The sequence below is a fragment of the Schistocerca piceifrons genome, chromosome 11, assembly GCF_021461385.2.
Source record: "Schistocerca piceifrons isolate TAMUIC-IGC-003096 chromosome 11, iqSchPice1.1, whole genome shotgun sequence".
NCBI classification, from domain to species: Eukaryota; Metazoa; Arthropoda; class Insecta; order Orthoptera; family Acrididae; genus Schistocerca; species Schistocerca piceifrons.
The window spans coordinates 98,839,041-98,853,776 of NC_060148.1; the positions used below are offsets into that span (position 1 = coordinate 98,839,041).

At 44.3% G+C, this 14,736-nt stretch overlaps 1 protein-coding gene across 3 annotated transcripts in view; it reads right to left on the minus strand.

Annotated features, from left to right (window-relative positions):
* Positions 1–8,553: 8,553 nt before the first annotated feature.
* The window catches only part of LOC124720416, a 331,791-nt gene continuing 325,608 nt past the window's right edge, over positions 8,554–14,736 (minus strand). For all 3 annotated transcript variants that reach the window (XM_047245766.1, XM_047245767.1, XM_047245765.1), the window contains one exon: positions 8,554–9,512. In XM_047245766.1, coding sequence (XP_047101722.1) covers positions 9,495–9,512 — 18 coding nt within the window. In that variant the 3' untranslated portion in view covers positions 8,554–9,494. The remainder of the gene's footprint in view (positions 9,513–14,736) is intronic.

Sequence of the window (14,736 nt, forward strand, 5' to 3'; positions counted from 1 at the left end):
GTGCGTGCAGTTTAAAGCCTCAGAATGGCTCTGCAAGGGGAAATCCACAGGTCGGCCCGCAACGAGCAGAGAAACAGTTGGCCGTGTGCTGGAGAGTTTCGCACGTAGCCTACCGAGTCAAACAGAGCAAGCAGAGCACTGAATGTACCACAAATGACTGTTGGGAAGATCTTAAGGAAATGACTGAAGCTGAAAACCTTATCTCTCGCAACTGCTACAACCCCTCACTCCCGATGACAAATTTTCGACACAGTTGACTTAACTGTACAGTGGGGGCCGTTACTGAATGGATTTAATAGTATAAAATTTGATTTTTATTTTTCACTCTATGTTCGCCAGTGCCTTCTGCCTCACGTGTCGAGTCACCAGCAGCTACACTCACGTGTTACTGACGAGGTAATGCTACCGACCTGCACGTCTACGATTTGGCCGACCAGTAGGGAGGTTTGGAGGCGGTCAAGTGGGGGTGGAACTGCGGCCAGCTGCCGGGAGCAGACATGCCGTCCACTCTCTCCTGTTGGCAGCTTCCGACCCGACCAGACGCTCTCCTCTCCTGCTCTCTCTCGGGCGGCGGCCCATTCAGTCTCGGCGGCTTCTGTAGGCCTGCCTTTCCTTTTTACAGCTGGCACAGGAGTCAAGTGCAGAGACCGCACGGCGTAAACATGTGGGCTGGCACAGCTGTCGTCTCGTGATAAGCCAGTCATGCCCCAAACGCTACCACTTCTCTCTCTTCTTCTATGTCTTGCACGTCATAAATTAAGTCTAATTTTCATACTTTCAGTTAATTCATAAGTCATTTATTTCATATGTTCTGAGTCACAATGTACTGTGAGTATTATATAGAGTATACATTTTAAGTGGTTGTAAGTAACCGTTAATAGTTTTAGGAGAAAAATCGCCCAAATCTATAACTATTTGTAATGCATAAGTATTTGTCATTTGATGATTTTAAGCTACTTGCATTATTCAGCTTTGTTGCAGAATTTTTGTATTGTACTGTATTTCACTTTTAGGTCTCCTTTATTGACAATGATTTTGTTTCACCTTTCGAATGAATTCATCGAGTTTACCTTACAAAAGGTTTTCTACAATGCTATTCTTTACAAGGGTACGTAGCTGAAAGTTTCATTTTTTTGTCAAACCTAGAATGTTGAGCCCCTCCTTGCGGTGTCTATTCTATTTGTCTTTTATTGTTCAATAGATTGTGATACTTCGAATTTTCATCTAACTTTTGTAACTAATATTCCACTGTTCCACTGCTTTGCAGACGAGCTAAGCTTACTGTCGTTGTAGAAGCATTTATTTCCCCATTTTCTTTCAAGCTGCCTAAGATTAAAAAATGACAGTTTTTCATTCTCGTGCCCAATGGATATGTGAACAAACAGAACTTTTGAGATTGGAGTGGTCAGAACCCTCACGAGCTCCACGAAAAACCCCTGCACTCAACAAAGGTAACAGTCTGGCGTGCAATGTTCTCATTTTTTTGAGAACGAAAGAGGGTAATCTGTTACCGTGAATGCTGGGCGCTATTCAACAATGTTAAGCACGTTCTTCATACCTCAGCTTCGACAATACGCAGTGAATGATGAAATATTATTTCAACAAGATGGAGCAACAAGTCACACAGTCCATGTGAGCATTAATGTTCTCAATGAAGTTTTTCCTAAACGGGTGATTTCCAAGAATGGAGTGATTGCTTTACGCTTATTACATACTTATACAGAAGGGGATCATACATGAAACTTTTAGCATTCAAATGTTATTTCTGACATTTAACATTTGACACCATTTTTAAAAGACCCTTGGAAATTGTAAAAACAGGATTCCACTGTACTTATTTTGCCTATTGGCTACCAATCTCGGCACACAGTACCATCCTCAGGCCATCCTATGACGCTTATGGAGCTACTTGAGGCTAACCCACTTGCTGCCCAATGTAAGGGGAAGACCCTGGGTTACTGCCCCGGCACAACCAAAAGCATCGAATGCCAGACTAACAGTGCAGACCAGGTGTGTGTGTGTGTGTGTGTGTGTGTGTGTGTGTGTGTGTGTGTGTGTGTGTGCGTGCGCACATTTGCCCTGCTTCAAACGTGGATTAGCCTGAGAACAGAAGTTTATCTGGTTCCTGCATGGTACTTGTGGAGTGAAAGCTTGCTGAAACTGCTGTCAACATCATTAGGGATGTGCTGAGGGGCTTAACTGGCCTCCCAGAAACAGACCACACAATTTCAGTCTACTGCAACACTCTTTATGTAAGAAAATGTCTGATCACATAATTAGTGACATGCACGAATGGACTAATGTGATTCTCGCAGTCTCTATCTACTATCTAGTGAAACCACTGCTGAGGGAAACGGGCTTGGAAAAATAGTGGGGAAAGAAGACCCTGTTGAGCTTGACTAGTCTGCCACTGTGAGGTGACACGAGAGGTGTAGCATAAGTGGAGATATCAATATCGCTGGTGAAATACAACTACTTTCGTTGTTTCTTTACTTACTAAGTTAGGTGGAGTACACGTGTCACAGTATAACAACGTAGCATCACAGTGTTCGAACCGAGCGTGTAAGGGGTACGCTAGGACCGTGGCTCCACGTCCAAGCGCTACATTGCACAGTGTGAGTGGGCGCACGCGTGCTACTGCCACGTGTCCCGTTTGCATCGGCACGTGATCCAATTCGATGGCACTGCATGAAGTAAATATGGACTTAGAAATGTCTCATTACCTAGAGACAAACAATGCTACCAGATTCAGAACATAACTGTATTACAGTATCACAATAGGGTAATGAAGTACAGTGGGTTTGTGGTCATATGTGGTCACATAACACAAAAGGTCATCGATGCAGCCTTTCACAACTGCATATTACCTACACGGGGGTGGTCATCGCAGCCGTGGCTGGTCGGTGAGCTGTGATGCGGAGAAGATGCAGTGCAGTACCACTGAGAGCCCCAGCATACACACGGTCACTGCTGTACAAACACGAAACTGGAAACGTACCCAAAGATCAATAACTGATTTTTGCAACATAATACGTAGCCAATGCATGTAACTATTCCCTCCGGATGATCAATTTCTTTTTAACAAAAATTAATTTTGTACTTCTATTATGTAATGATATTATGACATTTGTGTAAACTAAACCTTTTGCTGAAATGATAATTAAATGAACACCCTAGCTGCAAACAGGCGTTCATGTTCTTCATTGGGGACATGTTGAAAATGGACATGTTGGGAATGTGGATCTCACAGGGAGCGTGCAAGGGATAAGTCCCTGCAGACGCACTATCCTCTGTGCCCGTGGAGGCTCAGATGGATAGAGCGTCTGCCATGTAAGCAGGAGATCCCGGGTTCGAGTCCCGGTCGGGGCACACATTTTCAACATGTCCCCAATGAAGTACATGAACGCCTGTTTGCAGCTAGGGTGTCCATTTAATTATTTCATTTCTAGCAAAGCTGCATGGTCGACACTGTAACTGTTCTTTCGGGAACAGATACTACCGTCATATATAGTTAAACCTTTTGCTGTCATAGCAGCTCTGTGTATTGGGGTACAATGACTGGAACACCAGTCACAGTGTTTTAGACTTAACGTAGCACTCTTCTGTAGACCTGTGCTTTCCGTAATAATTCTGAATCGTACCACTAGATGGTACTAGTTATACATTTATTAAACTGAAGCCATACCACTGGATGGCAATAATTTCAGCTTACGCCTGCGATTTGTGACCCCAGTGAGTGACAACACACCCGAGCCCTACGAAGCAAAAGCTGCAAAAATTAAGAGTGTGTTTTGGAAGGGATTGATATTAGAGATCAGAACATAATATCCCGACAACCCCCAACATCACCCCAGCTGAATCCTGTGCCATTAAGGAGCTGAAAACAGACCGCTCTATTGTCATCCTCCCGGCAGATAAAGGCTCCACAACTGTGGTACTTGACCGAGTGGAGTATGTGGCAGAAGGACTGCGTCAACTCTGACACCTCGACCTACAAAGCCGTTACCCAGGATCTGATTCCCTGAGCTGCAGAAAATCCTAAAAATCCAAGGTCCCTCACAAGGCCTCACAACGGCTTCCACAGACCTACTCACTCCACCTGAGCCACGTACCCCTACCTTCTACCTATTACCCAAAATCAACAAAGAGAACCATCCTGGCCATTGTAATGGATCTGGGAGATGTGTTATTTTCTATCGGATTTGTCGACACCAAATCTAATTAGGGAGGTTGTAAATGTTTTCTTATATTTTTGTCAGAATATTTTTTGTGAATTGTGATTTGCCTTATTTTATGCTAATTTGCTTATATGTTCGAGAGTGACAGCATACTGATTAATATTAATAGATGTGACGAATAATATCAAAGAGACTGGTTACAAGTGGAAGCTTGTGTGTTGTGTGTAATGTCTGACACTGGAGTCATCTTTGACCGTAGTCAGTCGGCAGTGAACACTCGGTGTGTGACAGTGGAACAATGTACAGGTCCCCGTTATAATAATTTGCAAGTGACCAGCAAAAATGAGTTATTCTACTACCTTTTTATATAAACATCAAGAAGGAAGCACATTCGGAAAAATGGTATTTGAAGCACCAAAAATGAGGCAAACGCATTGAACCGGGACATTTCCACAGCCGACGAAACAGCATTATGGAATCATACTTTCACTAGATGACTGAAGCCAACACAAAAAAGTCAAATATCTTATAAACATCCACCGAAAAGTGAGTACTGTCACAAAATATGCTAAATTCAAGTATATAAAAATAGTGAGCATATTTCACCGTCCCATTGTGGCAGGCTTCAAAGCCCCCGACAGAACGTATCTCAGCTCTGGTAGACCAACACCTCCAACCTATCACCCGTAGACTCCCATCGTACATCAAAGACACAAACCACTTCCTAGAACACCTCAAATCCATTCCCCCTCCCCTCCCACCTGAAACCTTTCTTGCCACCATAGATGCTACATCCCTTTGCACAAACATCCCACATACCCACGATCTCTCTGCCCTTTAACACTACCTCTACCAATGCCCACCCGAAGATCTTCCAAAAACCTCGTTCCTTATCACACTTACCAACTTCATCCTCACTCATAATTACTGCACTTTTGAAGGCCAGACCTACAAACAAATCAGGGGAACAGCCATAGGAACCAACATGGCTCCGTCCTATGCCGACCTCTTCATGGGCCACATGGAAGAGGCTTTCCTGAAGACCCAACAGCTGCTTCCCCTGGCCTGGTATAGGTTTATAGATGACACCTTTGTGGTCTGGACTCATGGTGAAGAAACACTCCTTAATTTCCTCCATAACCTCAACTCCTTTTCGACTCTGAATTTCACCTGGTCCTTCTCCAAAACGCAAGCCACCTTCCTGGATGTTGACCATCTTGTTGAAGCTCTCATCCACACCCCTGTCCACATCAAACCCACAAACAATAGTACCTTCACTTTGATAGCTGCCATCCACTCCACATCAAACGCTCCCTTCCCTACAACCTAGGTGTGCAAATGCATCTGCTCCAGTGACGAATCACTCAACAATTACACCAATGACCAGTGCTTTCCTCTCCCACAACTATTCTGCAGACCTTTTCCACAAACAGATCTCCTGAGCAATACTTTCATCCCTGTTCAACAACAACGTTCCTACCCCCAGACCACACAGAAGAATCCCCCTTGTCACCGTATATTATCCTGGCCTCGAATACAACAACAAATTACTCCGCCAGGGATATGACTTTCTCAAGTCAAGCCCCGAAATGAGATCATCCCTTGACAATATTCTCCCCACACCACCCAGAGTTGCCTTTCGTCAACCCTCCCCCCCCCCCCCCCCCACCTCAGTAACATCATTGTCAAACCCTACAATATTCCCAAACCACATTCTCTACCCAGCAGTTCCTACCCCTGTAATCAAAACCTGCCCCATGCATCCCCCCCACAACCACCTACTCCAGCCCCACTGCTGGTAAAACATACACAATTCGAGGCAGGTCCACATGTGAAACAACACACGTCATTTATCAGCTGACATACCTGCAATGCACAGCCTTTTAGATTGGTGTGACGACAACTAAACTGGCTGAGCGCAAGAATGGGCACAGACGAACTGTCCGCCTAGGAGATGTCCAATACCCAGTAGCAAAGCATTCCCTCCAGCATAATTCTGGGGACCTAGGAACCTGCTACACTGTACGTGCCATTTGGCTTCTCCCACCCAACACCAGTCCCTCTGAACTGCGGAGATGGGAACTTGCACTCCAACACATCCTTTCATCCCGCCATCCCCCTGGAGTGAACCTACGTTAACCAACCTCACTCCCATTTACTCTTCAGTCTTCTCCTCTTTCCCTTTCCTCTAGCCATTCACACATATTTTCATCCTACATAGTTGTGTTTATCTTTACACTATATACCTCTTTACTTCTGTATGCATCCTCTTTGGTTTGAAGCTGGCACAGTACTTTAAATAAAAATACATGGCAAAAATAATTTTATTCTATTGACAAATCTGTTCTCAGAAAGTCTTAATGTTTAGTTCAACGAATGTGTCCCGTATGACCTAATTTACTCTAAGAAGTACACAGCCATGCAAAGGAAAAGATACGTCAAATCTTCCTTCTAACATATAGATATTTAGTACAGTAGTACATTTTTTGCAGCAACTCTATTTTTGAAGGATGAACAATCAATTCCTCTGTTTCAGCTCACATAAATTTGGGAGTATACACAAATGTGAAATACATAGTTTTCCTAAGCCTTTCGTGATATGCTAGATTCTAGCCTGTGTCATTTCCAAATACAAAATTTGTAGGTGAAACTGCATCAAAGTCTTAAGATGATTCAAGGGGAAAATAAAGCTTTGTTCTCATAACGCAGGCCTACCTTATGGCATAAAACTAAGCAGCCTGGTCAGAGATGCCTGTTTGGCAGTGCGTGCTTTGCAAATACCATTTCCAGCTACCATGCTCTCACAGTCTAGGACATTTCTCGAATTTGTTTTATGACAGGTTTCAACATCAACATTAACAAACGCTATATGAGTAACCATCTTCTCAAGAGCTATTGAATGCAGATACAGAAAGTATACAGTTCTATTTAAAAAAGTATATACTTCATTATTCAAGTTGATGCGAGCACTAAGAACATTAACCAATCAAAAACATACATGCCCCCAATGCTATAATATTAGCTGAAAACCATGTTTCAATATGTGTAATTGTTCACAAAATAAATGACAGCAACTCCTGCCTATTTCCAAAGAGGGGATGAGGGTTATGTTAGACAATGACACAAATGTATCAATTTCGATGAGACTGCTGATTTGGCAGTTTCTGCCTTTAGCAAAAATCAATCCACTAACAAATTAATAATAAAATCAAAAATCCCCTTTGCACCATTTAAGAGAAAGCTCTCATATTTTTCCTCTTTTTTTGTTACAATACACTGAAAGCAAAATTCAACACTGCAGACCTCACAACAGACATGTGAACAACATGAGCCCATATGGTGAGAGCAAGTACACATACTAACCTCGTTTGTACATCAAAAAGTTGGATTACCAAACAATCTTTTGAGTAGTAAAGTAAAAATGATACCACAAAAATGCTGGACCATTTATGGCTGAAGCAGAACCAAGTTACATCAGGTCAGTCAGGCAGGCACGGCACAATCAGTATTACTGTGTGGTTACAAAACACTCACTACAATGGAGTTCAGCAAATCTGAGCACAATTCACGGACAATATTTCCATGTTATTGAATCTTCATTTGTTTCAAACTAAGTAGCTCCATAATTTCATGTCAGTGACATTAATGCAGTTGGTGTAATCACAATCGTCAACTGAAAATACTGTAATTTTATGTTTTACATAGATGCCTGAAGATCTCGCAATTCCACAGTATTCCATCCATACAAATGAAACAACTAATATTAAAATCTATTCCGTACAATAAACACAGTATATATAGAATTTTGATTAACAAGCTGCTCAAGAATGTGAAAGGAAACCACTCCTCTCTGCACATTAGATAACGGAATCATCGTCAGGGTGTGTATCTTGACAATCACGACATACGTAGTTGATTTTAACATCCACAACTACCACTAAAGCAACTGGCATACTGCTGAATGCATTTGTATTTCCTGCAGTGCTATTATGGATCCTATGTTGTCTGCAGGGGTTTTTACTTTTTACATAATACTTCATAATTCCTTTCATTTGTACACTGCATAATGTTCAAGGAGATGGCTTCCTATCAGTTACATAAGACACAGTGGGAGAGATTTGAAGATATTTAATGTCCGGTATTCGGCTGGTGTGTTCAGCTGCAAAATACTGCTGGAATTGCACGACGTATAGCAATTGGGCGTAATATCTCACTGCTCAGGGGCTGTGATAGTCTCTTGGTGAGATTCTTTCATTCATATTCATGTAGATCTAACTTTTGTAATGCTATCATGTCTTTGACATAATTATTTTGTGGATGAACTCCAAGGATTATCATAAAGTCTGACAGTGGTCAATAGACTGAAACCATTAACTTAATAATCATAAACAAATGCAAACATGCCTTACTTTTATTGGTAACAATGGACATTGTGCCCCAATTGATTCAACCAACAAAAACCTAAAACTAGATGGTAACTAAATGCCACTGCTTCCGAACATGAATCCCATACATTAACCACTTCACTAATCAACTCAAAGTGACTCCACACTGTACCTCAAACCTCAATCATCTCTTTTACACAAAGTATATTACTACTCTGGCTACAAATCTGAGGCAAGTACTTTCCAAAACATTCATTTCTTCAGTTCCATCACACTGGAAGACAACTGTATCATGTTAATATTCGTGGAAAATTTCTCCTCATGCTGAGAGTACAATATATGTTATTACAGTTCAGTAATTCTGGATTACCAACACACTAGTGGGTAACTCCATCTGGTAAACAATAATATCTGGATGAATAGATTCCTGATCAAGATACCCATTTCCTTAATATTTACAGTTTGCGACAAATAACTGTTTGCTTAACACCATGAAACTTCCAGTAAAATTTGAAAATGTCACTTGCTTATCTGTCGAGTGCACGAGTAATGTGCCAAAACTTCCAGTAAACTTTCAAACTGTCACCTGCTCACTTGTCATGTGTACAAGTAATACACCATCAGACTTTCATTACATTAACCTACCGAGTTTATGTAACACTTTTGGAAAATGACTCTCTCATCTGAGAACATTTCGGTGTACAATTTGTGAAACCTACCAGAATACTTCTCCCACTTCTTGTAACACTTTTCAGTGGTAAGTTTCAGCGAGTTGAACTGACCCACATTTTTCACAGCTGTCAATGATTGAGGAATGTTCTGTCTTCTTTCTGCTGATCAGAAACCACAGGTTGGTCACCATTCAGATGTAAACAGTCCAAAAATTCTCCTTTCCAGTAGGATCTATTTCCCTTGCAACTTCACAGCAGTATTAGCACAGAGTATCAACCTGTGGAAAAAGACAAAAGTTACGTATTAATTACGAAAATAAAACAAAATTAACATATGTGCATTGTTTTTAATTTATATATGTAGACTGAAGCAAAGAATGAGAATTTGTACCAAGGTCACGATTCAAACCCAGTTGTCCTGTTGACGAGGCATATGCGCTAACCACTATGCCACCTTCACACAATAGCTTTGCACAGCTGCATTGACTACCCTAATGTGCCTCCCTCCTCAATCCAGATTTCTATTCATGCCTCAGTCAACTGAGTATTCCCCTAAACTTGAAAATTATTGCAGAGGCTGTCCAATTGCATCGAAATAACACCTCACCGTCAAACCAAATGGGGGATCCTGCCTCAGACCCGGCCGTAGGTGCTTTAATCCAAATGAAACCGTATGGCTGCAGGGAACTTTACAAGACTCAAAAGTCAATCTATAAATACGCAGAATGAACCAATGAACAAAAATTTGCACAGAGGTCAGGATCTGAACCAGTGTCTCCTGCTCACTAGGCAGATGTGCTTTCTTAGTTGTTGCAATACAGACATATCAGGCCCTAATGGAATACAGAAAACAAACAGCAGTGTCACAAGATAATAAGCACAACACCCATTTTGCAAGGTTAATCGGACTGAAGATGTCGACCGGATTATGGACTAACAATCACGTATATAATTAATAATTATGTAGAAAAACCTCAATTTGTTTACTTTTCACATACAAATGCGACTACGTTCCACGACAGAACAACAAAATGTTTCATAGAAATAATTTCGAACTGTTCAACTACACACCTGGAAATGGAAAAAAGAACACATTGACACCGGTGTGTCAGACCCACCATACTTGCTCCGGACACTGCGAGAGGGCTGTACAAGTAATGATCACACGCACGGCACAGCGGACACACCAGGAACCGCGGTGTTGGCCGTCGAATGGCGCTAGCTGCGCAGCATTTGTGCACCGCCGCCATCAGTGTCAGCCAGTTTGCCGTGGCATACGGAGCTCCATCGCAGTCTTTAACACTGGTAGCATGCCGCGACAGCGTGGACGTGAACCGTATGTGCAGTTGACGGACTTTGAGCGAGGGCGTATAGTGGGCATGCGGGAGGCCGGGTGGACGTACCGCCGAATTGCTCAACACGTGGGGCGTGAGGTCTCCACAGTACATCGATGTTGTCGCCAGCGGTCGGCGGAAGGTGCACGTGCCCGTCGACCTGGGACCGGACCGCAGCGACGCACAGATGCACGCCAAGACCGTAGGATCCTACGCAGTGCCGTAGGGGACCGCACAGCCACTTCCCAGCAAATTAGGGACACTGTTGCTCCTGGGGTATCGGCGAGGACCATTCGCAACCGTCTCCATGAAGCTGGGCTACGGTCCCGCACACCGTTAGGCCGTCTTCCGCTCACGCCCCAACATTGTGCAGCCCGCCTCCAGTGGTGTCGCGACAAGCGTGAATGGAGGGACGAATGGAGACGTGTCGTCTTCAGCGATGAGAGTCGCTTCTGCGTTGGTGCCAATGATGGTCGTATGCGTGTTTGGCGTCGTGCAGGTGAGCGCCACAATCAGGACTGCATACGACCGAGGCACACAGGGCCAACACCCGGCATCATGGTGTGGGGAGCGATCTCCTACACTGGCCGTACACCACTGGTGATCGTCGAGGGGACACCTAATAGTGCACGGTACATCCAAACCGTCATCGAACCCATCGTTCTACCATTCCTAGACCGGCAAGGGAACTTGCTGTTCCAACAGGACAATGCACGTCCGCATGTATCCCGTGCCACCCAACGTGCTCTAGAAGGTGTAAGTCAACTACCCTGGCCAGCAAGATCTCCGGATCTGTCCCACATTGAGCATGTTTGGGACTGGATGAAGCATCGTCTCACGCGGTCTGCACGTCCAGCACGAACGCTGGTCCAACTGAGGCGCCAGATGGAAATGGCATGGCAAGCCGTTCCACAGGACTACATCCAGCATCTCTACGATCGTCTCCATGGGAGAATAGCAGCCTGCATTGCTGCGAAAGGTGGATATACACTGTACTAGTGCCGACATTGTGCATGCTCTGTTGCCTGTGTCTATGTGCCTGTGGTTCTGTCAGTGTGATCATGTGATGTATCTGACCCCAGGAATGTGTCAATAAAGTTTCCCTTCCTGGGACAATGAATTCACGGTGTTCTTATTTCAATTTCCAGGAGTGTAGTTGGGCGTACATCATTTTAAGTTTGCTACTACAGCATTGAGATTCATATGCAGAGATGCAAAACCACTTTTCACTTGGTAGATTTTTTTATAAATCACAATACATTTGGGCGTATTGCATTGGCAATTTTTTTTAAGTCTGCCCCTGGCAGCTGAATGGTCAGTGTGATGTAATGTCATACTAAAGAGCCCGGGTTCAATTTCCGGCTGGGTTGGACTTTTCTTCACTCAGGGACTGGGTGTTGTGCTGTCCTAAATCACCACCACCACCACCACCACCACCACCACCACCACCACCCCATCGACACGCAAGTCGTGTCAACTCAAGACTTGCACCGGGCGTTCGGTCCACCCGACGGGAGGCCCTAGTCACACGGCATTTACATTTATTATTTTTTAACATTCACAAAGGTTTGTACTGGTGACAAGTGAACTTATAGTGACAGGTGGCAACTAATTTTAGTTTCCACTTTTCCATGCCTGCCTTCTCATGCTCTGATACAAGCATAGGTTGAATAACCAAGAACTGTGTGTGGCTTGTTAAAACAATCTCCCTTCTGTTTTTTATGATTGAACATAAATTTCTTGACAAAAAAACCAATTGTAGGATGCATGTTTCTTCAATAAATGTACAACTTGTGACTCTACACCTACGTAAATATTATGAAAAGGCTACATTGCTACTAACCATATAGCGGAGATGTTGAGTCACAGACAGGTACAACAAAAAGACAGCTAAACAAGTGAGCTTTCAGCCTCCTCCTGAAGCACACACACACACACACACACACACACACACACACACACACACACACACACACACACACACACACACACACACACACAGTGCAGGCGATAGCACAATCACTGTCTCAAGCCGCCGAGTCCAGACTGCAAGCAACTGCGCACGATGGGAGAAGCAATCAGACTGATGGGGATAAGGAGGAGGCTGGGGCGGGGACAGGGAGGGATAATAGGGTAGTGGTGGGGGAACATGTAGAGCTGCTCTCGTGGGAGCATACGAGGATGAGGTGGGGACAGGGTAGGGCAGCTACGTGCATTCTGGAAGTTAGATGGAGGGCTAGGGGGTGGGGGCAGGCAGGGAAGGTGGGTGAGGGTGGAAAAGGAGGGAAGTAAAGTAACTGTGGTACAGAAGGCTGTGTTTTGCTGTAGATGGAACTGGAAAGGGGAACTGGTGGGTGAAGGGCAGCGACTAACGAAGGTCAAGACCAGGAGGCTCGTAGGAACGTACGATATATTGCAGGGAGAGTTCCCACCTGCACAAGTAAGAAAAGCTGGTATTGGTATGAAGGATCCTGACAGTGCAGGCTGTGAAGCACTCACTGAAGTGAGGCATTTGACAGCACACTCAGCAACCGGGTAGTCCAGTTGTTTCGACCACAGTTTGTCAGTGGTCGTTCGTGCGAACAGAGGGCTTATTGATTCTCTTGCCCACATTGAATGCAGCACAGTTGCTGCAGTTTATTGTGTAGTTCACATGACTACTTTCATAGGTAAACCTGCCTTTGATGGGATAGATGATGCTTGTGACTGCATCTAGGTCCATTACAGACGTATGAGCCATGAGGCTAGGTGTTTGGAATAGGGGCTGTGTTGAGGGTGGACAGGGATATTGTGTAGGTTTGGTGGGAGGGGTGAGACACAGTGGGTAGGACAATCCTCATTTCAGGGCACGACGAGAGGTAGTCTAAACACTGGCAGAGAATATTAGTCAGTTGCTACAGTCCCGGGCGATACTGAGTCACGAGGGGAATGCACCTCTGTGACCGGCTGGGAAGACTTTGAGAGGAGGGGGGAGATCCGTTTCTGTACGAGGGTGGGAGGTTAATTTCAGTCTGTGAAGGCCTCAGTGTATCTAGAAAGGGACTACTCGTCACTACAAATGCAACGGCCATTGGTGTCTAGGCTGTAAGGAAGGTTTTTCTCGGTACAGAACGGGTGCCAGCTGCCGACAAGAGGTATTGCTGGTACGGACAGAGGTAATGATGCAGCCAATTTGGAGGCGGAGGACAACATTGAGGTAGGAGCCTTGTCGGGCTGGGGAGAACTAGGTGAAGCGAATGAGGGAGAAGGTATTGAGGTTCTGGAGGAATGTGCATCGGATTTTCTCACCCTCGTTCCACTTCTAAACGTAAATAGTAATTAAGCACTGGTAGGAGATGAAATTTTTGCAAGATTTATCTTTCTCTACTGTTCTACTTTACTACAATCACAGTCGAATATAATGCCCGATTATCATGCATTATATGAAAAAAAGTGAACTACTCAGAAGACATCTACATACTGTGTAAATGATTAGAATTTAATTGTCTAATGTAGGTAGGATGGCCAACAGAGTGCAATAGTGTTGTTAACACGCTGCAAGGTGTGCAATCTCTCACTCGACAGTGGCACGGCGACTGCACAGATGTCTCTTTGCCTGCTGACTAGTACATCCTGTTCCACCGACACCAGCAGATTGGCGGCACTGTGTGTTGCTACCGAGAGCACCGGGACTGAACCGATAAGGACTGTGGTTGCGTGCTCTTTTCAGGTGAGAGCAGGCTCGGTCTGAGAACTGATTCTGGACATACCCTCATACGGAGAAAGGTGGTAACATGTAATGCTCCCAGTACAATTGTACAAAATGATCGCATTGGTAGTCCAGGTGTTAAGGTGTGGGTAGGTATAATGTTGCAAGGTGTACTGAGCTTCAAATCTTTGAACACAATACACTCACCAGTCAGTGTTATTGTAACACTGTACTTCCCTACATGCATCTTTCCAGGAGTGCATTTCACCCCGATTTCATCCTTATGGATGACAATGTGTCAATACTTCGAACTGCTCAGGTAGAGGACCTCTCTGAACGTGAGAATATTCAGTGAACGGACCCGACTGCCTATTCCCTGACTTAAATCTCGTCAAGCCTGAGTGACATGCATTGGGGGGAGAGACTGCAGCACTCCATATGCACCAATGAGCATTCAACATTTGTCAACCGCACTCGTTG